Source organism: Diceros bicornis, chromosome 5 (genome assembly GCF_020826845.1).
Source record: "Diceros bicornis minor isolate mBicDic1 chromosome 5, mDicBic1.mat.cur, whole genome shotgun sequence".
In the NCBI taxonomy this organism is placed as follows: Eukaryota; Metazoa; Chordata; class Mammalia; order Perissodactyla; family Rhinocerotidae; genus Diceros; species Diceros bicornis.
Genome location: NC_080744.1, coordinates 51,558,284 through 51,583,935, shown reverse-complemented (window position 1 = coordinate 51,583,935; position 25,652 = coordinate 51,558,284). Strand labels below are relative to the sequence as shown.

Below are 25,652 nucleotides of genomic sequence, written 5' to 3'. Positions count from 1 at the left end.
CTGCCTGTTCACCTCTGAAGCAATCGTCAAACTTTCTTATATTCTTTTATATATAGCGCGTGAGATGTACTGTGCCATAGAGCTACACTGTCCAGTATACTAGTCACTAGCTACATGTGGCTATTGAGCACTTGAAATGTGGCTAAATCATATTGAGATGTATTGTTAAGTATAAAATACATACTGGATTTCAAAGACAGTATGAAAAAAAGGATCTAAAATATTTCATTAATTTTTACACTGATTACATATTGAAGTAATATTTTTGATGTGTTAGTAAAATATTTAAAGTTAATTTCATCTATTTTTTAGTACTTAATGTGACTACTAGATAATTTAAGATTACTTATGTAGCTTGTATTATTATATTTCTATTGGACAATGAGACTATAGACACTTTTCCCATGAACCAACAAGTCTCGGAGACTCAACCTCATTATTTAGGTTTTTATAAAGCTTTCTGGCCCGGGGAGGAATTCTGGGGTTTTTTTCTGTGTGTGTGGAAAACTTTTGGCCTAAGATCAAATGATCCTTCACCCATAAGTCTCTTTGAAATATCCCAAGAAGAGATTACTACTACACCTTCCTAAATGGAATCATGCTTCAGGCACAGGAAGAAAGATGAAAAAATCTAGACCTTTCTAACTATATCATTAATAAATTATTTTACCTATTTTCATTGATAACTATTCTACCTTTAAAATATATCAGTCTTGGTATCTTCCTCTCTAAAGCATCGTTTGAACATTGAGTATTCATTGGTCTGCTTAGGTAGATAGCCTTCTACTGTATAGATTGGAATTTTTTTTAGGTCAGGCTCCCTACTTTTGGTTCTTTTATTGCTTTTTTGGGAGAGTGTTTTAGTATTAACTATCAAATTGGCTTTCATGTTTTTTGCCTTTCGTTATGACAAAAGTTCTATGATTTGTGGGAGTTAAAAATGGTGGATGATAGGATAATGAACTTGATGGCTTCATTTTTTGAATCAGATATTGGAACACTGAACCTTTTGCTGCCCTAATAAAAGCTAGAAAAGAGTAGTAAGTCATGTCTCAAGAGTGAAGGCAGTATATACGAGAGTCATTTCAACTACAGTTTTAAGAAGTATTCTTGTAGCAGGTTATATGAGACATTAACATAGTTTCTGATCTGCACATCAAACATCATTGCCTGAGTCTGCTATCTTAGAGGAAATCTTATTTTAACTTTGGTCTTCCACAGCCCTTCCCCTTTGGTATCCTTCTTTTAGAGTCTCAGTTAAGCATCTAATAATGAATACCATAGGTTGGTTTAATGCTTTTTAGTTTAAAAATACTTACACATATGTCACCTATTGGTGACACCTAAGGTACATCCAAATAAAATGAGGTCACTTACCTTTATCTTCATGTTTTTTTCAATTTAAAAATCTGCCTTATCTCTGATCCGGCATTCTTATAATGTAACATAAGAAGATACTAAGCTGCATGGCTGTATAACTCTTTTTCTGAAGCTATGCAGTATGGGAAGAAGAGTAATATTCCCCACTGGGCTATCCACATGGTTCTGTGCTGCCCCATGTTTTATTTTGTTTTTTAAAGTTTATATGTTTCTTATAAAAATTCAAACAAGAACAAAAAGTGTAAAGAGCTTTTTTAAACTTTGAAAAGAAAGTAAAACTTCTCTAAATCTCATTTCTCAAAGAAAACAGAGTCATTCTTATAGATGGGCCTTTGTGTGCATGCACCGGCCTCATGTTTCATTTCATTATTTTTATGAGCATCGTTACCTGTTCTGTAGACTAGGTTAATTTGCCTGTATTCAGAACCTGAGGCTGCCTCTGCAAGTCAGCACTAGAGGGCATTGAAGCCCAGCAAAGAGTGTATGACTTGGGAATTAGCCAAAACCTTCATCCAGCTCACTTACTGGCAATGCCTAATGTTTTTTGGAGAAGGAAGTTCCAAAATGATGCGACTAGGGCACAATTGTTCTTCTTAATTAAAATCCTAGTGTAAAATAGAGGCATGATTATCAGGTATAATATTAATATTTTTACTGGATAATGTGGCCAAATAAAAATCAATGTGTAACCTTTGCACAAGTCATTTAACCTTTTTGATCCCTTAGTTTCTTTACTGTAAATGAAAAGGTTAGGCTAGATTTAGTTTCATTTAACATTTACTAAGAATCTATTACTTGCTTGTTATTGCCATATGGCTTTTATATAAATCATCTTGTTTAATCTTCACAAAAAATTTTGGTGGATGTGTTATATACCTCAAGAAAAAAATAGTTCATCTAAGTAAAGGTAGATAGCCAGTAGCGGCAGAATTGGAATTCTTTCTTTCAAACACCATGGTCTTTCCTGCTACATATACCATACTGTTTCTTTACTAGATAAATTTATTTGAAGGGTTCTTTTAACTTTAAAAAGTATATTCTATGAGCAATTGCTTTCCTATTATTTGACTGCACATTTGAATCCTGTCGACTCTTTTAACTTTTATTATCAACCTGAAAATCTGTATGCATGGAAAAAAATTGAGCAAGTAAGTAGATTGAGACTAAAGAGAACAGCAAAATTTGTTCAGTACCCTGCCTTCCCAAAGTATTTTCACAGTCCATTTAGAGTAAATTTTAATGATAAAATTCAATATTTGGAGCAACCAGCAATCATATAATGAAAAATGCCTATGTATGGAAGAACAGCAAAAAAAGGAAAATAACTCATTAGAAAGTTTTTATAAAAATGAGTCACTATAGGCTAAACTTTCGAATACCACTAGCATACTCTTTCGTATTGCTCAATGGCTGTTTAGTAAACTGATTAACAGTAACTCAGTAGACATTGGTTATAGTGGATGAATCTGTGATTCCTAGTTTTCTGTATAGCCTTCTCTTACAGAGTTTAAGTCCTTCATAGTTTTAATCAACATCAGAAGGTTTTTAGGTCTCAAAGTAGTCTCTTAGCGTAGGACCTGCATGGTTGATATGCTTTTCTTTTGAAAAGGATCTGCTAGGCACTGCACCTTTCCAAACTTTTTATGTTGAAAAATTTCAATTGTATACAAAAGAAGAGAAAATACAGTGAACCCTCATGTCATTATTCAGCTTCAACAACTAGTCTCATAGCTAATCTTATTTCTATATAACCCCCTCCATAGATTATTTGAAGGAAATCCCAGACATCCTATGATTTCATCTATAAATAAATACAGCTATGTGTTTAACCCACACACACACAAAAATAGAAATTCCTTAATATCTGCAAGCATAGAGTCAGTGTTCGAATTTTGATGTCTCATTTTTTTTCCTTTGCAGTTTGTTTGAGTCAGTATCCATACATTGCTATTGGTTGATGTCTCTTAATCTGCAAGTCTTCTTTTAAAATTTTTATTGTAATTTTTTTTTTCTGAGGAATATTCGCCCTGAGCTAACATCTATGCCAGTCTTCCTCTGTTTTGTTTGTGGGTCACTGCCACAGCATGGCCACCAATGGGTGGTGTAGGTCGGTGCCCGGGAACCAAACGTGGGCCGCCAAAGTAGAGCACATTGAAATTAAATGATAGGCCACAGGGCCAGCCACTCTTGTAGTTTTTTATTTGTTGAAGAAACTGAATTATTTGTCCTCTGGAGTTTCCCACAGTTTGGGTTTTGCTGATTTCATTCCTGTGCTGCTATTTAGCGTATTTCTCTTCCCCTCTATTTCTCTATTTAGCATATTTCTCTTCCCCTCTATTTCTTAAATATTGGAAGTTAGATGTAGATATGGTTCAATATGTAGACATGGTTCAATATTTTGGCAAGAATACTTCATAGGTGGTGTCATGTACCTCCATTAGGAGGCTAAGCTCCTTTTTACTCTTGCGGAACATACTTCCTTGACTATTTCTTTCTTTTTTTTTTTTTTTTAAGATTTTTATTTTATTTATTTTTCCCCCAAAGCCCCAGTAGATAGTTGTCTGTCATAGCTGCACATCCTTCTAGTTGCTGTATGTGGGACGCGGCCTCAGCATGGCCAGAGGAGCGGTGCATCGGTGCGCGCCCGGGATCCAAACCCGGGCCGCCGGCAGTGGAGTGCATGCACACAACTGCTAAGCCACGGGGCCGGCCCTTCCTCGACTATTTCTGAGCTAGACATCATAATGTTGCTCTAGGGAGTTATTTTTCTGTTGAGGGCCACTGAGGCAAAAGTCATTCTAGGTCCCATTCTTCTCTTCCTTTGTTTTCAATTGTGCCCTGTGTCCCGTTCCCCCACCCCCACCATTAGACCTTCAGGTTAGGGATTGTTGGGAAGAGACTATCCACCCACCTATTCTATATGTTCCTGGATTATTTAGTTAAGGATATAGAAGCCAAATGACTATTCTTAATAGTAGTAAATACAGAGTACCTTTAAATAGCTTTTCCGATCTCTCTGGGTTTCCTATGGTGCATATAGACAGCTTTCCTGAAGGAAAAATTCATATAGAGTTCCTATTTCAAATTCTTGGTGTCTTTGTCCTTTATACTCAGGCTTTCAGGAACATTCTGCGAAGACTTATAATAATCAAGTGATATTTACAAAACATCCCAGTTTTCTGGATTTCGAACAAATTCAGTACCAGCAAGGCCATATTCTTATTTTGGGAGAGAGAAGGCAGAGTCTGTACCCAGTTACACATGAGCAATATCTGCCTCCAGCATTCCAGAGTTCTGGAAAGCCCATCTTCTTGCAGTCCACCCCTGAATCTGTTTTAATACCCTTTGACTTGTATGGTTCTGATACTTAGTTTGCACCAAGGACCATGATCCGAGTACTTTTTCCTGCAATCCCATCCCTTCCTCACTTCCCTTTCTCTCTCTTCATCCCTCCTTTTATCAGTCACACAGTTATAATTGCCTAATGTGTAGCGGAAAAGTGCTAGACTTAGGAAACAGATTAACAAGACATAGGGCTTGTCTACAAGGGAAAGGATGGACCACTGGGACCTTTAATTGTCTACATGAAAAAAATAAAACCCTCAGATAACACAGAATCCAGGGAAACTCAACCCCTAAATGTGACAAGCAAACATTTAGAAGAAAATAAGGGGCCGGCTCGGTGGCGCAAGCAGTTAAGTGCGTGCGCACCGCTCCGGTGGCCCGGGGTTCGCCGGTTCAGATCCCGGGCGCGCACCAACGCACAGCTTGGCAAGCCATGCTGTGGCGGCGTCCCATATAAAGTGGAGGAAGATGGGCACAGATGTTAGCCCAGGGCCAGTCTTCCTCAGCAAAAAAAAGAGCAGGATTTTGGCAGATGTTGGCACAGGGCTGATCTCACAAAAAAAAAAAAAATAGAAGAAAATAAATCTCTTTGTGACACATGATAAGGAAGAATTTTTAAAAACAAGACACCAAAAGCACTTGCATGAAGAAAAATATTAATTTGACTGTATTAAAATAAAAGCTTTCTGTAAAACAGTGAACACCATAAAAAAAACAAGCTGCAGGTGGGGAGGAGATATTTGTAATTCAAATAATTGGCAAAGGATTAATATCCAAAGTATAAAGAGGACTCCTATAAGAAAATAATAATAATAAAGGCAAACAACCAAGTATAAAAATGGGTAAAGGATATGAGTAGGCAGTTAACAGAAGAAAGCTTAGTGGTCAATAAACACGTAAATATATTCAACTTCACTAATAGAGGAATCCATATTAAAACAAAATATTTCACATACAGCAGATTGGCAAAAGTCTTTCCTTACCAGATTCTGGAGAGTATAGAAAGAAATCATTCTCATGCACAGCTGATGGAATATACTTTGAAAGGCAGTTTAGCAATCATTAGAAAGTTGAAGATCAGCATACGAGAAGTCTCCTGCAAGGTTTGTGTGTGTCTTTCTGTCTGAGAAAAAGTCTTACAATGTGTTTAGCAAGATCTATGTGACAAATGTTTGTTGCAATATTGTGGGTTACAGTATAGCACTGGAAACACCTTACCTTGAGAGTCCTTTGGTGAAAGAATGTATAAAAAAAAAATGGTGTGTTCAAATAATGGGATACTATGTGTATTAGTTTGCTTCTGTAACAAAGTACCATAGAGTAGGTGACATAAACAACAGAAATTTATTTTCTCACAGTTCTGGAGGTAAGGTGTATGAAGGAAGGATCTCTTCAGGTCGTTCTCCTAGACTTGTAGATGTCCTTCTCCCTGTCTCTCTTCACAACGTCTTCCCTCTATGTCTGTCTCTGTGTCCACATTTCTCCTTTTTATAAGCACGTCAGTCATATGGATTAAAGCCCACCCAAATGACTGGTTCATTCATTTTAACTTGATTGCCTCTGTAAAGACCCTGTCCCCAAACAAGGTCACATTCTGAAGTACTGAGGATTAGGACCTCACCATGTGAATTTTGGGGTGGACGGGACACAATTCAACCCATAACACTATGTAACAGTTAAAATGTATAGACTAGAATGAATCAAAGTAGATAAACAACTTCTAAGCCTGTTAAGTAAAAGAAAAAAAAAGGTGGAATGGTATATGCATCATAACTCCATGTCTATAAAATAAACAAAACTGCTTTATATTGTTTATGGATATACTCAGCTATTGTAGTAAAAATATAAACATTCCTGGGAATGGTAAACAGCAAATTCTGGTAGTGGTCACCACTGAGAAAAGAATGGTGAAATGAGATTGGAAAAGAGCCCATAGGGGCTTCAGTTTTATCTGTAAAATTTTCTGAAGGGAAAAAAAAGAAAAATGTTCAGATTTGTTCAAATTGGCAGGCTAGCACACGAGTGTTATATTATTCTTTATAACTTTCCTGTATACTTGCAACTTGGTAATTTAAAAAATAATAAGAGAAAAAATATTAACTCAGTGAATGGAATAATGTCACTAAGAAGTTGAAAGTTTAATTTTAATAACATGATCAATAATTTAGTAGTAGGCAAAAGTTACCTTGTGATAGAGTTAATTCTTCTGGTTGAAATTAGGTTTAATGTTTAGAACAACAAAAATGAGTTTTATGATAAAATTAACAAACTCTTATAATATCCTGTGTGAAAAACAAGAAATTCCTTTTTCGTACCTAAAGAAGTTTGAACTTTTGAAATGACTCATTTATGGAGCATTGTGTTGGGTATATTAGGGAACTTCTCATGTGTGACTCAACACATAACACATGAATGACTTTGTTCTCTACAGTCCAGAGCAGTGGCTCTCAACTAGGGACATATGGTAATGGGGGGGGGGGGCATTTTGGTTGTCAGAATGTCTGCTGACATTTAGAGGGCAGCATCTGGTAATGCCAAACATCCTATAATGCATAGGACAAACTTGTGCAGTAAAGGAGGATGCCCGTGAATGTCAGTGCCTCATCCAGAAACATTGGTCTACAGGCTAATTTCCTTTCAAAGCAGATTCCCCACAGGTGCATAAGATCAGGCAAGAACTGTGAACAATGACTATTTTAAAAGCGTTTGGGGTTATAAAAAGAAACAGGATTGGTATTTTGTTGATTAGGTGCTGGTAGTATCAAAATGAATTTTTCTTAGTTTTATGATCACAATTCTTTGTTTTTCGTTGAGATAAAATTTACATAACATAAAAATAACCACTTAAAGTGTACAATTCAGTGGCGTTTAGCACATTCACAATGTTGTATAACCATTACCTCTATCTAGTTCCAGAACATTTTCATCATCCCAAAATGAAACGCCATATGCATTAAGCAGTCATTCCTCAATCTCTTGTACCCTCAGCTTCTGGTAACCACCAATCTGCTTTCTATCTCTGTGGATATAGATATTCTGGATATTTCATATAAATGGAATCATATAATACATGATCTTTTGTGTCTGCCTTCTCTTAGCATAAAATTTTGAGATTCACCCATGTTTTAGCATGTATCAGTACTTCATTCCTTTTTGTGGCTGAATAATATTCCCTTGTGTGGCTATACCATGTTATCGATTCATCCATTGATGAAATACCTATTTTCATTTCTTTGGGTGTATACCTAGGAGTAGAATTGCTGGGTCATATGGCAATTCACATTTAACTTTTTAAGGAAATGCAAAACTGTTTTCCACAGCAGCTATACCATCTTATATTCCTACCAGCAGGGTGCAGTGGTTTCAATTTCTCCACATCCTCACCAACAGATCCCGGTTATTTTTAAGAAGACATATTAAGTAAATGAATCAACATGTCTGGATAGTGGGATTCAGGGTAGTTTCTGTTTCGTTTTTTGTTTTTCTAGCTATACCTTCCAACCTTTATAGAATTAGCCACTACTACTATGGTAATTTTTTTAAAATGTAAAATTTTGTTTGTTCTCACTTAAGCAAACTAAAAATAAATGCTTCACATTCATTATGGACAAGTGTAAGGTAAAAATGTTTTACTATTATGGACTGTGAACTGAGTCATAATCCACAAAAAGAATCTGAAGTCAGTCTTTTTCTTTTTTTTTTCTTTTGGTGAGAAAGATTAGCTCTGAGCTAACATCTGTTGCCAGTCCTCCTCTTTTTTTGCTGAGGAAGATTGGCCCTGGGCTAACATCCATGTCCATCTTCCTCTACTTTATATGTGGAATGCCTGCCACAGCACAACACTTGATTAGCAGTGTGTAGGTCCACGCCCAGAATTTGAACCCTGGAACCCTGGGCGGCTGACCCAGAGTGCGCGAACTTCACCACTACGCCACCAGGCCAGCCCCTATTCCATTTTTAACAGAATTAATTATTTTACAGGTGAGAAAGCTAAGAGTTAGATTTGTCTTGGCAAGGCTAGAATGCAAGAGCTTCTTGCAGTTGATATATTACACTGTACCTCGCCTACCTCAGATTTTCTGTGGGTGAAGTCTAGTATCTAGTATTCACAGATCTCTATTTCTGCAGCTTGAGAATTTTGAATCAAGTATATAGGAATTGTGAGTCATTCTGAATTCAGACTTGGAGACTCCAAATAAATGCAGAAACAGTACTGAACTTTTGGATGGAGGCCAAACCTGGTGTTGGAAGGGCTGAGTAGGAGTCTTTTAGAATGTTATCTGCGATAAACAAATAGTGTGTAAACATTTGTGGAAACTGGGGAAACAGAGGTTCTGAAATGTTTCTAGCAAGCGAAGTCTCTAAATGTTCTTTCAGGCATACTCTTAGAATATGTTATATTCTGTGCATGTTTGGCCCATGATTGCTAATTTATTTATTGTATCATATTTAAGTCTGAAGAAAGAGAAGTATTGCATGGTATTTTTGTGAAGTGTTTCTGTGAGGTAAAGTAGGCTTAGACTAAGTTTTTTGTTTTAAACACATGCTTCCTAAATTTACTGTGTCTCTTTTGTGTAGCCTCACTAGGTAAGAAAGCTTCCCCAGCTTTACTCTGTAATTTGATTTAGGGAAAACAAAATACATTTTCTCAGACTGTCTCTCTCTCCCTTAAATTTGCATATCTCTCCTTGCTGGTGTGTTTTCTCCCTTTCCCCTACTCCATTGGTCTAGGATTAAGGTTTGCTTTATAATGTTTTGGTGTTCTGACTTGACATGCAAAGCTCTTGAACTGAAAGATTTAGGAGGTGAATGATTGGCATGTTCATAAACTTAGTAGTTATAATACCACAGCAAAATTATGATATTGATATTTTGTTATTTTTATCTAGTACCAAAATACCAGATTGATACTATTTAATTAAAATTTTTACAAAAGTAATAATTTTTTTAAAAACCAGTGAGACCAGAATTTTAATGTATATGAAATATAATCAATTATCAACAATTTAGAAAATGTCAAAAAACAAAAATATTAATGTTAAGTATACATTATCATTTGAACTTAAGTTATTTGCAGATAAAATTAACAAAATAGTTTTATTCAAAAATATCAAACATTTAAACATTGACATATTAAAAAGTCAGATATTATCTACCTTTTTAAAAGTGCAGGCTCAATTATGCATGAGTGGTTCATTATTGAGTGCTGAGTGTATTTTTGTGTATATTTTTCCTGTTGCTGAAAAAGTTTTGTTAAACTTAACTAGTTGGAGTAATGGTGAAAAAATAATTATAAGTTAATTCCAAATATATCCATAGATAATCCCATTTCTTGTTTCATAACTTTGAGATTTTTTAATTTAAATTATTTAATTTAATTTTCATTTTTGATCGAAGTTTTAGATGCTCATAGTTTAATGAGTCAAAAAAGATCTTACAAAACTTGCTAAGAAGAACCACAGTTTCCCAACCACTAACTCATTGCCTGTTAGAGAGAAAGCCAAGTGGAATAAATACCTACTCTCTCTCCTTTTGCTCTCTTTATCTCTTTCCAGTGACTAATATCGGCCCACTGGAAACCAGAGGGAAAGGGAGCCATATAGATGGAATGCATAAAGCCAGCCTCTTAGGTTATTGCAAAGGTTGGGAAATGGATCTGGAAGGGCAAACAGAAAATATCCAGCCCAATAGTTTTAATTTCTAAGATATTACTTTTTAGCTGTCTGAATGTTTTTAAAAATATGTATAGTATCCAATTTTTGTTTTTTCCCTTTGTGAGGATTTAAATTTTTTTTTCTTCTTCTTGCATGGTCTTATTTCTTCCACGTAGGGTTTCATGCCCCTTTTTTAAGGGGAATGTTCTATCTTTGACATTAGAGATATATACCCCATCTGAGTATATTTGAGAGTGACACACAAAAACCTGTTAGGAAGCTCTTTGCAGGTGGATAGTGCTTCTGCTTTCTGACTGAGTAGGTCTGGGGTGGGGCCCACAAATTTGCGTTTTTAACTAGTTCCAGGTTATACTAGGTCAGGAATCATATTTTAAGAACCACTTTTTTGGGGAATGCTCTTGTGATTCACATCTATGGAAGGAATGGACAGAAAGGAAGCAGAGGGAAAGTTAAGCTATAATGCTGGAGAGTTCTGAAGCTGGAATAACCCATCAGAATTGTCCCAAGTTGAGGCAAGGACCTGGGCCTTTATACTCCTGTGTTGATCACCCTCTGGATGTGGACTGTCCTGGGAAGATGTAACCTTGGGGAGTGAAGTTTTCATCAGCATAGGCAGTCCCCACAAGGGGCTGACAACTGAGGGCTTTCTGCTGGAAGCCCTCCCAGCAGCTGGGGGATAAAGTCCTTCTTTCCTGAAAAGGGGAAGTGGAGCAGTGTATTATGGAGTCCATACATGCTCCTTCCCAGTCAACTCCCCACCCCCATCCTAAGACAACCACTTTTTCTAATTTTTCTTTCATCATAGATTAATTTTGCCTATTGTAGAACTTCATGTAAATGGAATCATAAAGAAGGAACTTTTCTGGATGGTGTCTTTGGCTCAGTATAGTGACCATTAGGTTCATCCGTGTTCCTTTATTTATCAGAAGTTTATTGTTGTTGTTTTTATTGCTGAGTACTATTCCATTCTGTGAATAGATCACGTTTTTATCCATTCTTATATTGACTGCCATTTGGGTTGTTTCCTGTTTGGGGCTATTGTGACTAAAGATTCTGTGAACATTCTTATACATACTTGTTTTGTGGACCCACAGTTTCATTTCTTCTGGATAAATACCTGGGAGTAGAATTGCTGTGTTATAGGATAGGTTTATATTTAACTACTGAATTTTTCCAAAGTGGTTTTACGTTTTATATTTCTACCAGAAATGTATGCCAGTTGTGGTTGCTCCAAATGCTTGCCAACTTTTGGTGTTTTCGGTGTTTTTAATTTTAGCCATTCCTAGTGAGTATATAATAGGATATTGTTGTGATTTTGATTTACATATCTTTGATGACTAATGACGTTAAACGTATTTTCATGTGCTTATTGGACATTTGTTTATCCTTTCTTTGTCAACTATCTATTCCACTTGTTTGCTCGTTTATTAAATGGGTTACCTGTCTTTATTACTGAGTTGTAGGAATTCATTATATATTCTGGGCATAAATCTTTTGTCAGATATATGTTTTGCAAATATTTTCTTTTGGTTGGTGGCTTGTTTATTTTCTTAATTGATGTCTTCTGATGAACAGAAGTTGATTTCTATTTTGATGGAATCTAATTTATTTATTTTTTTAAAAATGATCATTGCTTCTGTACCCTAAGACATCTTTGTTTAGTCTCAGGTCATGATATTCTCCCATGATTTCTTCTAGGCACTTTATAGTTTAAGCTTTTATGATTAATTTTATGATCCAACTCAAATTTTGCCATAGAATGGGGTATGTTCATTTGCTAATAGATATATCCGGTTATTCCATCAGCCTTTGTTTAAAGGATCTCCCTTTATCCCTTGAATTGCTTTGGTACCTCGGTTGCAAATCAATTGCCTATATAGAAGTAATTATCATTCATAGCACTTTTTTACTGCATATAAAGTTATGTTACTCTGGCTGCCTTCAAGATTTTGCTTTTCATCTTAATGTTTTCATCCCTTTGACTGTGATACATCTACTATGTGTGACTTTCTTTAAAATTGTCCTGATTGGAGTTGGTTGAGCTTCTTGGATATGTAAGTTTGTGTTTTTCACAAAATCTGGGGAAATTTTGGCCATTTGTCAGATATTTTTCTTTCATTTTTTCCTTTTCAATTGTGCGTAGACTGCTTGATATTATACTACAAATCTCTGAAGCTCTGTTTATTATTTTGAAAATCTTTTTATTTCTCCTTTAGATTCAGTAAGATGTATTGACTTATTTTCCATTTTAGTGACCTTTTTCTGCTATATCTGGTCTCCTGTTAAAGTAATCCAATGAATTTTTCATTTCAGATATTGTACTTTTCAATTCAAGAATTCCCATTTGGTTCTTTTTCATAGCTTCCATTTCTCAAATTAGATTCCCTCCATGTGTATGTTTATTATGACCATATTTACCTTTAAATACTTGAACATATTTATAATACTTACTTTAAAGTCCTTGTCTGCTGATTCTGACATCTAGATCTTTCAGGATTTGGTTTATATAAGCTGCTTTTTTTTCTTGATTCTGAGTATCTTTTTCCTGTTTCTTCGTTATGGTGAATTTTGCTTGTGTAATGGGCATTGTGGGTGATATGTTGTAGACGTTGGATTCTGTTATTTTTCTCTGATGAGTGTTGATTTTTTTTTTTGTCCTGGTAGACAGTTAACGTGGCTAGATTCAAACTCCAACATTATCTCTCCTGTAATAGGCAGCAGCAGAAGTCTCAACTCAGATCTTTCCACTTTCCAGCTGTTGCTTTTTGCTGGAAACCTTGGAGTCTTCCCCAAACAAAGGTCATCCAAATATTTGGGCATGGTTTGTACAGAAATTTTGCAGCACCTTCCTCTCTGGGATTTCATCTTCACTTTACAGTGACTCTGGCAGCCTAGACTTTGTCCTCTTGCTCCTCAGCTGGCAAGATGGCAGATTTCTGCCTCAGTCCTGAGTGATCATTGCTGTGTGGGGAGATAGTACCCTCAGGCAACAGCCTTATAAGTACAGATCCTACCCAGCACCATTCCATTTTAAGGATGACTTCCCTCCAGTTGCTACCTGCTTTTAGTCACTGTCTTTTACCTTAATGTTTGTTTTTATGTTTTGTCCACAGTTTATAATTGTTGTGTGTGGAAGGATTACTCTAAAATTAAAGTTACCTTGTCATTATTGGAAACAGAACATTACAATATTGAAGCATTATTTTATTTTAATTGAGTCAATCAAAACATTCAATATTCAAGGAATATTTTAGGAAATTATAAAACACCCACTAAATGGAATATTATAATACATCATATTAAAATTTTGAAACAAAACTTGGAAACGGAACCAGGATGTCTGCTATCACTGCTACTTTTCACCATTAGACTAGAGATTTTGGCTAAAGTAATTAGATAAGAAAGGGGTATGGGAGGCATAAAGATTGGATAGGAAGAAAAGATATTTTCGTTAATCGTAAGTGAAATTATTATCTACAAGAGACTCTACATGCTATTAGAACTAATAAGAGTTCAGGAAGGCTGCTGGATATAAGGTCAGCTTAGAAAACCAGTAGTTTTTCTGCACGTCTGCAAAAACAATTAGAAAACAATAAGAAAAAAAGATAGGATTCATAATACCATCCGTGAGCTACCTAGGACTCTTTCTAACAAAAGATAGAAAATTTTAAGACATTTTTAAGAACAGACAAAAATAAATCCAAATTATTGGTCAGCTCCCTCAGTTCAATCTGTAACATCAGTACAGTTCAATATAAATCTTAGCAGGACTTTTGTGGAATTGAAAAAACTGAAAAATTCACCTGGAAAATTAAAGGTCCAAGAGTTATCAAGACTGTTCTGAAATGGTCAAGGAAGGTCATGCAATCAAATAACCAGACCTAATTTTTAAAGCACTAATAAATTCGAAGTGTGGTCTTGGCTCAGGGATAGATAAGTTGATTAATAATAAAACAGAAAAAAGCTGGAAACAGACTCAAGCATATATGGAAACATGGCATAATAAAATAAGGAACTGTTTGCTTACCAGATAGAAAAAATATATATATTACGCCATAGCCATACACACGAATAAATTCTAATTAGAATAAAGATCAAAATTGTAAAAGCTAACTTCAAAAATTTTAGAATGAAATATAGAATGTCTTTAAAACCTTAGCTAGATAGGATTTCTTAAGACAAAAAACACAAGTCATAAAGGAAAAAAAGTTAATAAATTTTAACTAAATCAAAAATTTAAACTTTAGTAAGCTATCATTAAAATACATCATTAACAAAGTTAAGTATATGTAACAAAGAATTAGTATCCAGAATATATAAAGAACAAATTACAGCAATTTAGTAAAAAGTAGTCAACTCCACTTAAAAATAGGTAAAGAATGTGAACCAGCAGTTTACAGAGGAGAAAACCCATATGGCCGATAAGAAGGTGAAAAGGTACACAACATTGCTAGTAACTGGGAAAAAGACAAATTAAAAACAACATTTTATATCCATTAGAATGACAAGTTTTTAATATACGTATTGGGCCAGCACCAGTGGCCTAGTGGTTAAGTTCAGTATGCTTAGCTTCGGCGGCCTGGGTTTGGTTCCACTCCACCACTTGTCTTTCAGTGGCCACGCTGTGGTGGCGGCTCACATACAAAAAGAGGAAGATTGGCAACAGATGTTAGCTCAGGTCGACTCTTCCTCAGCAAAAAAAAAAGTATATATATATATATATGTATTATATATATCATGTATAAAAGGCATATATATATATATTTGTTCAAGGTAATTGGAAAATAGGGACTATCATATACTGCTGATGGGAGTGTAAATGGATACAAGTGCTTGGAAGAGGAATTTGGTAATATATAATAAAATTGAAAAGATACCTTTATGAGCCCCAGAAAATGGACTTCTAGATTTATGACAGAAATTTTTGCATGTGTATATCAGGAGACATGTACAAAGACATTTACTGCAACATTGTTTAAAAACTGGAAAGTACATAATTAACTTTTGGTAGAGGAATAGATGAGTAAATTTGATATATTCATCCAATGGAATACTTTTCAGCAGTTAAAATGAATAAACTTCATCTAAGTGTATCAACATGGATAGATCTCAAAAACAATGTTGAGTGAGAAAAGACAATTTCAGAAATAAACAGTGTAATGGCATTTATATAAACGTTTAAAAGCTTCACCAAACAGTTAGGTTGCGTATAGATGCTTGTATATCTAAAACAAGTATTGGAATATCAACTGGGAAGGTTACACAACAGATTAATGATGGTTGTCTTTGGGAAGGGAGGGGAATGAGACTGGACAGAAGAGCGAAAGGGACTTAAACTTCATTTATATCCTTCTATTATGTTTGTGTTAAGTATGAAGTAAAAAAATCAAAGGGTTAGATTAAGTGATTGCCAACGTTCATATCTAACTCAGAAGTGCTTTCATTTTACCTTTATTCTTTAAAAGGCTGTCTTTTACATACGCTTTTTAAAGATTTACCAAGTTGTTTATAATAGGAAGACATAGTCATCCTCTTTAGATATCCCATAGAGCAGTCAGTTTCTGGTAGAAGGGCAATATTTTTAGGTCTATGGTTTAAAAAGTAATCATATTTTTCAATTTCATATTAATTTCTCTAAACTCTTTCTTAAGTGGTCCCAGTCTTTCCAAAGAGTTTTTCTTCCTATGGGGGACTAAATGTGTTTTTTGTCATTTATTCATTCAACAGATTTTATTAAACACCTAACATGTGCCAGATGATAATACAGCAGTGAGCAAAAGAGACAAAGCCTGCTCTCTTGGAGTTTAAATTTTAGTCAAGGAAGATAGCTGGTAAACAAATAAATTAATAAAAATATAAAATGACTGGTGGTAAGCGAAATAATGAAAAGTAAAGCAGGGTAAGAAGGATAGAGAGTGATGGAGAGTGTTTTATATGGGGAAGTCAAGGAAGAACTGTCTGTGAAAGGCAAGCAAAGTCACTAAGACAGTCAACAGGTAAGTTATATGGGAGAAGAGTCTTAGGTGCTGACAGAAAAAGCCAGTGTGCCAGGAGCTGAATGAATGGGGAGTAGACTAGTAGGAGATGAGATTAGAAAGATAGCAGAGGGCTGGATCATGCCGGGTTTTGTTGACCATGATAAAGACTGTGGAGCACAGGATTAATGTGGTTTGGACAAAGACTCTGGCCACTTTGTTGAGAATAGTCCACAGGGTTTGTGGTGGTCGGGGAAAGACAGAAGCAGGGAGACCAGTTAGAAAGTTATTATAACACTTTAGACAAGAAATGAAGGTGGTTTAGACCGAGGTGGTGAGAAATGGTTGGCTTCTTGATATATTACTTTTTAGCAGCAATCTTAATTTATAGATTACTTTTTTATCTCAGGGAAACTGTGGGAGTTATTAAGAAGAGAGAAAAATAGCACACTTCAGCTGTTTGTGAGTGATAAGCTGTACAAACAATCCCTAAAAGATTTAAAAACCTCAAAAAAATCTTATGTGGAATTGTGGGAAGGGAATTTCAGTTCCTCTTACCTAGAGGTATCATTTACTTTTGTTGTTCCTTTTAGTCATTCCGAACTTTGCAATTGAATTAACACTTTAATTTAACTAACACTTGAATGTGTTATAACAAAATTCAAATGACAATTCAATTATTTTATACTGGCTTCATTTGTATCATATATTAATAGTTCACTTATATTCAGTAGTTCAGTTAAATTGATATATAGTGGCTTTATTTGTGTTATTTCTAAATATATTCCTCCCCTCCAATTTATTACCATATTAGTTCATCTTTATTGTTAATTTTATGTCTAGGGATTCCTTTCCTGGGGAGGGGGTGCATATGTGTACATGAGAGAGAGGGAAGGAGAGAGAGGAGGGGAAGAGAATCTACTTTATAACAAGCCTTTAAAACTACAGATAACATTACACCATTATGGCTTTTAAATGCTAAACAAATTGTTGTTCAGAGTTGTAGGCATACAGTAAAAATTATAATTTATTGTAAACTCTGTATCCTATTTCTAAGTATAATAATACATCTGCACTTTTATATAGTATCTTTAAAAACTTGTTTATTCAAAACATCTGTGATGATACAGTGTAACAATAGGTTTATGGTAGCAGTGAACTCAGAAAATATTCTAATCATGCTTTGGGATTGAATTTAGTACAGTGAATGGGAAATAAATTTTTGTTTTGCTTTTTGAAAAGTGCAGTTTTAGGGTATGATGCCTAACCTTTTTAATGTTAAATAATTTTTTTAAATTATTTTATTGAGGTCATACAGATTTATAATGTTGTGTGATTTCAGGTGTACCTTATTATCTATCAGTTTCTGTATAGGCTGCATCATGCTCACCACCAATAGTCTAGTTTTTATCTGTCACCATACATATGTGCCCCTTTACCCCTTTCACCAACCCCTCCACCCCCTTCCCGCCTGGTAACTACTAATCTATTCTCTTTATCCATGTGTGTGTTTATCTTCCACATATGAGTGAAATGATACGGTGTTTGTCTTTCTCTGTCTGGCTTGTTTTGCTTAACGTAATACCATCCAGGTCTATCCATGTTGTTGCAGATAGGGCAATTTTGTCTTTTTTATGGCTGAGTACTATTCCATTGTATATATACACCACATATGATGCCTAATCTTGATAAGGAGTTTTACTTATTTTTTTCATAGTAGGGAAGACTAATTACCATATTTGTTTGAGAATACTTCAAATATTTAATAAATTTATCACTCTTATTAACCTAATTTTCTTTTTCTTTTAGCAAAACTATACAATCTAAAGTGGACTACATTTTGGTAAGTAAAATAATTAATCTTAAAGTTCTTTTGCAATAAGGCTTTTACCACCATGTAAAATATATTATTCTTGAGTAAATATTTATTTTAAACATAACTCAATTTTAGTGAATAAAACTTGACATTTAATTACAACCCTAGGGGTGAACTGGCTATAAGCTGTCTAGATACTTTCCTATATCTCATCAATAATAAAATCACAATCTGAGGTAATGGCTTGTTTTTGAAACTTAACTGGGTTTTACTAAAGATGACTTGAACATTTAATAAAGTGGATTTTTTTTGTGTGTTCTAATAATACTAAAACAATTTGTTTAAAGAAAAGATTTAAGATGTTTGGCTTATTTTTATTATTATTGTGTTGCGATAGCATATTTTTCATATTTGGGTTGCTAGACATTAGGAATTAAAGCCACAATAATAGTTTAAATTATGATAGTTCTTATAGAACTCTAAGAATTGGTTTAAATGAAAGCTTTTTAAAATGCTTCATGGGTTAGTTTCTGTTGCTATAATATACTTTTCATGTTTGGGTTGCTGGCCTTCAGGAATTAAAGCCACAACAATAGTTTAAATTTAAATTGTATTTGTAGTTCCTTAGGTCTTCTATTAAACATTTGAGGGAAGAAGCATGTAGCTCTGGGGCTACTAGAATAGTACTGACTTCTTTCATGAAATCTCTGCTGATAGAGTACTCCCTAGGCTCTAGAACATTCAGTGGCTCTGCACTGTTAGATTCCCCTAAGTGTCATTATAGTTAGTCCTCTTTCTCTACTTGCAACATCAGAACTTTCTTATTCAGGTTTGGGTCTTCCTTATAAGCTAACTTTTGGGGGCGGGGGAGGGAGGGTCCTTAGTGTCTAGTGCTGAAATAGTATGTGATATGTTATTAGTTTATCATATTATTATTAACTTATTACCTTATTAGCTTATTAGCTTCTAGGTGGGTGAATAAATAGGAGTAGTTCATAGGAGAAGGGATAATTTGATCAGTTCTCTTATGCTTTTCTAAACTAATAGTTGAGAAAGAGAATTTTGGAGTGATGTTTTCCTCTTTTCCTTTCACTTACTCTTTATCTTTTTTTTTTTTTTTGCCTCACACAATAACCCTGTGAAGTAGGTAATTTTGATACTTCCCTTTTACAAATGAAGAAGCTGATGGTTTTGCGTTTACTGCAAAAAACTAATTATTGAACACCTGTCTGCCAGTGCTAAATATAAGGGATACAAAATAAAAAGGACATACTTCTTGCCCTGAAGAAATTCAATCTGTTGTCAAAATATATTCAAGAGTGCTCTTAGTCCTAGGAAGGTGGTGATTGGGAATGGAGGGGTGACCTTGCCCCCAACCCCCAGAGCTTTTCCTATCTCTCCCAACTCTCAAGAGTCTCATTGTTTGTCACTCAGTAATTATTGCATAATTACTATGTGCTAGACTCTGTTCTGAGTATCAGAATACAGTGGTAAACAAGACAGATACAATTCCTATCTGAGACCACCTGTTTTCTTTTCAGTACCTGAGATAATGTTGGATTATTCAATTTTTTCTTTTCATTGAGAAAATTGAAGCAGAAGACTGGTATAATTTATAAAAGATAGCTTTTATAAAATACTAAATAAGAACAAAAAGGTTTTTAAAAAACCTCTCAAGAGTTCAGAAGTGTTTATATTTTAGCATAAGGCTTAAAGTTATGTATATTTGCTAAACAACATAGTAAGATCTCTATCCTCGTGAACCCTACATTTTATTGAGTGAAGTAGACGTTAAATGAATGGTCAAATAAATAAGCATTATAACTTCAGATAATGATAAATGCTATTCAAAATTTTGAAGAGGCAAAAGACAGCAAGTGATGGCAGGTAGCATAACCTAGATTGGGTGATCAGGAAAAGCCTCTTTGAGGAAATAACATTTGAGGGGAGACCTGAATAATAAGCCAGCCTTGTGCGATGTTCTGCCTGCGACATATACTAGGCAGAGGGAACAGTAGGTACAAAAATTCTGAAGCAGGTATGAGTTTGGGATGTTTGAAGAGTGCAAAGAACTCAGTGTGCTGGAACTTACGGAGGGAGGAGAGAATGATAGGAGAAAAGTTCAGGTAGGGCATATTTAGCCATGGAAAATAGCATGAATTTCATTGTAAGTGCATGGAAAGCTAATTAAAGGGTTTTAAGTAGGAGAATAGTATGATCTAGTTTTTAAAAAATACCCTGGCTGTTGTTGGAAAATGGGGTAGGCGGCAAGAGTAGAAGCAGGAAAACCAGTTATGCTAGTGCAGAAATCCAAATGAGAGAGTTCAGGGCTCTCGCTCAGATGATGGCAGTGGAAGATGGAAAAAAGATGGATTTAAGGCATATTTTGGATATAAAGCCAGTAGGCCTTGCTTGCTGATGTATTGAATATAGAGGGAGAAACAAAGAGGGATCAAGGATAATTCCTTTTGGTCTAAAGGATTTCCTTAATATTTCTTTATTTTTTTATTTTTTTTATTTTTTGTTGTTGTGAGGAAGATCAACCCTGAGCTAACATCTGCCAATCCTCCTCTTTTTGCTGAGGAAGACTGGCCCTGGGCTAACATCCATGCCCATCTTCCTCCACTTTATATGGGACGCTGCCACAGCATGGCTTGACAAGCAGTGCACTGGTGCATGCCTGGGATCCGAACTGGCGAACTCCGGGCCGCCGCAGCAGAGCATGCGCACTTAACCACTTGCGCCACAGGGCCAGCCCCTCCTTAATATTTCTTATAAGGCAGGTTTTCTTGTAATGAATTCCATCTGCATTTGTCTGTGAATGTCTTTATTTTGCCTTCAGTTTTGAAGGATAGTTTTGCTGGATATAGAATTCTTAGTTAACAGGTTTTTTTTCTTTCATTGCTTCAAATATGTTATTCCACTGCCTTCAGCCTTCATTGTTTCTGATGAGAAGTCAGTTGTTAATCATGTTGTTTTCCTGCACATGATGAGTTTGTTGTTTTTCTCTTGTTGCTATCAAGATTCATTTATAAATTCATTCACTTGCTTGTTCATTCACTTGTTTACTCTTGCTTTCAGCAGTTTGACTATTATATGTGTAGGTATGGATCACTTGGGATTTGCTGAGCTTACATCTGTAGATTTATCCTATTAGGGAAGTTTTCAGCCGTCATTTCTTCAAATACTTTTTCTGTCCCTTGGATTTCCCTCTCCTTCTAAAGCTTCCATTATACATATGTTGAAATGATTGATGTTATTCCTCTAGTCTATGAGGCTTTGTTCATTTGTCTCTGATTATCTTTCCCTGTGTTCTAATTTCTCTATCTTTAAGATTCCCTATTATTTGATTCATTATCGTTATGTTTTCCTTTGTATCTTTAAACACAGGCAGCCTCATCCTGGCAGCACTACTGTCCAAACCATGTGAGCAGCCCCAGGCAAGAGTGACACAGACTCTCACAGTTATTACCTAAAGTTTAGCAATTTTTAATGACCAAACACCTCTCAAAATTTTGTTTGCCTTTAGTCAGTTTCCAAAGCCCTAAAATTGTTCTTTTTGACCATTTTGCATCATTTTCTGGTTATTTTGAGGGGAGGATTTGCTAACCTATACGCTCCACCTGTTCTAGATATCTTGACCTTCTCACAAAGATTTTATCATATGTTTTCTTCCAGAAGTTTTATAGTTTAGTTTTTTCTATTAGGTCTGTGAACCATTTTGGTTTAAATTTGTGTTTGGTATAAGGTGAACCACAGTGTTTATTTCTTACCATATGAATGGTTCAATCATTTTATTGATCTTTCCATATAAATCAAGTTTTGGCTTCATTAATTTTCTCTCATTTGTCAGTTTTCCAGTTTGTTTTTTTCTCCCCTAGTATGTATTATTTCTTTGCTTCTGCTTACCTTGGTTTTAATTTACTCTTATTTATCTGGCTCCTTTATATTTTTTTTTTTCTTTTCTATTGTAAGCATTTAATGCTATAAATTTTCCTCTAAGCACTGGTTTAGCTGGATCCCATAAATTTTATGTTGTGTTTTCATTATCATTTGATTTAATTTTTTTTAATTTTCCACTCTGATTTATTCCTGTACCCATCAAACACTTAGATGTATATTGAGCAATTTCCAAATAGTTGAGTATTGAAACTTGTTTATGGTATATCTTAGTGAATGTTTCATATGTACTTGGAAAAAAATATATATTCTACTGTCATTGGATGGAATATTTTTTATGTATCATTTAGGTCCAATTGGTTATTACTTTTCAAGACATATTTATCCTTACCGATTTCCTTTTTACTTGTTATTTCCGTTACTGAGAGGGGTGCTAAAATCTTGTGGTTGTGAATTTTTTTTTTCTTTCTGATCTTGTCAGCTTTTGCTTCATGTATTGAAGATGTTATTAGGAGCATAAATATTTAGGATCGTTATGTCTTCTTCATCAATAGATTCTTTTATTATTATATTTCCATTTTTGTCTCTGGTCATATTCCTTGCTTTGAAGTTTCCTTTGTCTGATACTATCATAGCCCCTCCATCTTTCTTATAATTAGTGTTTTTTTGCATGGTATCTCTTTTTTCATTCTTCTGCTTTTAAGCAGTCTGCTTCTTTATAGTTAAAGTGTTTTATTGTTGTTGTTGATGACATCATATACTGTGTCTTATCCATGCTGACAAGCTTTTTCTTGTGATTACCTGTATAAGATTGAGTGTATGTCTACCATTTTGCTATTTATCTTCTTGTAGCGTACGTCTACTATTGATTAATTCTCCCAGTTTTAGTGTATCTGAAAATGATCTTGAATTTCCCTTCATTTACAAAGGGTGTTTTCACTGGGTATAAAAATCTAGATAGTTTTTCTTTCAGCATTTTAGCAACGGTGATCCATTTTCTTCTGGTTTGGGTAGTCACCATTGAGAAGTTTGTAGTCGTTCTTATCTTGTTTGCCTCTGTGCAACGTGTTCTTTTTTCTCCTCTGGCTTCTTTTAAGATTATTTATTGGTGGTTTTCAACAATTTTACTATAATAGCCTTAGTATGATTTTCTTTGTTTTTGTCCTGCTTGTGATTCATTGAACTTCCTCAGGCCTGTGGGTTTATATTTTTTCATCAATTTTCAAGAATTTCTAGCCATTCAAATACTCTTCTTCACCTCTCTCCATCCTAGGACTCAAACTATGCATATGTTACACTCCTCAGTGTTTTCTCCCAGGTCACGAAGGCTATGTTATTTTTTTCTGTTTTTGCTTCATTTTGGATAGTTATATTGCTTTATTATGTTTTTTAGTCTTTTCCACTAAAGTGTCTAATCTGCTATAAATCTCATTCAGTGAATTATCCATTTTAGATCTTGTATTTTTTTAGTTCTAGAAATTCTACTTGATTCTTTTTTATATTCTCCATTTTTTTTCTTGTTAAATCCTTGGGCATGTTTACAATACCTGTTTTAAAGTACTTGTTTGCTAATTATATTATCTCTGAGTCTGTTTTATTTACTGATTTTTTGTTGCAATTATGGGTCATATTTTTCTGCTTCTTTGCATATCTAGTAATTTTTAATTTAGTATTGATTTATTTGTTTATTTACTTACTTAAGCTTACTTAACTTACTATGTCTAGATTTTGTTCTCTTCCTTGAAAGTGTATTACAGTTTTCTTTGGCCAGCAGCTAAACTACTTGTAGATTAGTTTGATTTTTTTGAGGCTGTATTTAGTCTTTGTTGGGGCAAGTCTAGAATGGCATTTCTCTAGAGTTAGTTTAGCTTTTATACTAAAGTATTACCTCTCTGGTGTCCATACTGCATTCCTTGGGTGTTTGCTGAGATCTCTTAATTCTGTCTGATTAGAACCTGAATGTATCAAAGCCAGTTATAGTTCCCTGGTTGTTCTTTGTCTGGCCTCATGGAGTTTTCCTCTGTCCACACACAGTTTAATATTCAGTGATAGATTCCAAATGTACATCGGGATTTGCGTGGATTTTGAAGATATTTCTTTATCTTCCTTCCTTTTGTTACTTTGCCTTCTCAAACACTGAACTCTGTCTCTTTACCTCATCAATACTGCCATGCTCTGCTTGAGTTCCCCCACCCTGTACCATAGTTCAGAAGTTGCCTTCAGATGGAACCATCTCATTTGTTTCTTTAAGATATAAGAGTTCTGTGCTCTCTGTTGTCCAATTTCTGAAAAGAGTTATTGCATGTATTTTGTTTGAGTGTTTAATTGGTGAAGCTGGGAGAGTTGCTTCAGTATTAGGTACTCTAATGTGGCCACATGCAAAGGTTCATTAATAGCTTTTTTAAGGATTCAGTAAAATGTATAGGCCCTTTCAACCTTCTTTGTTTCTTGGTGAGTTATTTTCCACTATTCTCTACCAAAACTGTTTAAAACTTCTTTAACTAAAGCTTCTAAACCCACTTCTTCTTCTCCCACTATCTGCAGAGGTTCTCACCTCCTACTTCTCTGAGAAAATAGGAAGATACAATGTAGGTATTCCACAAAATTAACACCACTTCTTATCCCCAACTCAGTAGTTTCTCACTTCTGTACCATTCTTGTCTTCCTTCTCTTTTCTCCTAACAGAAGAAATATCTTTCTGCCTGTCTGAAGGTTGATCTCTCTCTTTATAGGCTCTGGATCTCATCTCTTCCTATCTCAGAATTCACCTCATTTATTCTCTTTTCTCTTGTTTTTTTAATTCTGTTATTTTCTACTGGCCTTTTCCCATTAATAGTTAAATGCTTAATTTTTTCTCCTCTATAAAAAAAAAAATCCTTCTTAAAACCCACAACCCTTCTCTAGCTACCACCCTGTCTTCCTTCTTTCTTTTGAAAGAAGAAAGTCAAAGTTTAGTCAAAGTGTTGATTTAACTCAGTCTCATGCCTTACCTTCCATTCAATCTTCAACCCCAGTAACAAGTCTTCTCCTAATAATCACTCCTCTGAAACTTGTATTTATCAAGGGTACCATGACCTCTTATTGCTAAGTATAATAGACAGTCTCAGTCCCTAGCTTGACAACCCTTTTTCAATTAATTGTATTGATCATCCCCTTCTCCCCTTGTTTAGTACATTCTCATTCTTTTACTCCCTTAGATGCCACACTATCCTGGGTTTTCTGTTACATCTTAGGCTGTTCCTTCCCAGTTTCCTTCAGGGGCTTCTGTTCCTCTACCTAAGGTCTCTGCATTCTGTCTGTATTTGCCCATGGTGATCTCATTTACTTTGATGGTTTCAATTAATTTCAGTATATGACTCCTAATTATACATCCGCAACTCAAGCTCCAGACCCATATATCCAACTGTTTATGAATTGACTAATTTTAGCAGGATGTCCCATAGGCACTTCAAACTCAGCTTTTCCAGAACCAATCTCATTGTATCAGACCCCAAATTCTAAATTGTAAATTCTATCTGTATTAGTTTCTTATTGCTGCTATAACAAATTACCGTAAACTTA

General features: G+C 34.9%; 1 protein-coding gene across 1 annotated transcript in view; it reads left to right on the top strand.

Annotated features, from left to right (window-relative positions):
- RFX7 (regulatory factor X7) overlaps window positions 1-25,652 on the top strand; it is a 128,718-nt gene that overhangs the window by 34,084 nt on the left and 68,982 nt on the right. Inside the window, exon 3 of the mRNA XM_058541647.1 lies at window positions 18,185-18,218. Within this exon, the coding sequence (XP_058397630.1) occupies window positions 18,185-18,218 (34 nt within the window). The remainder of the gene's footprint in view (window positions 1-18,184; window positions 18,219-25,652) is intronic.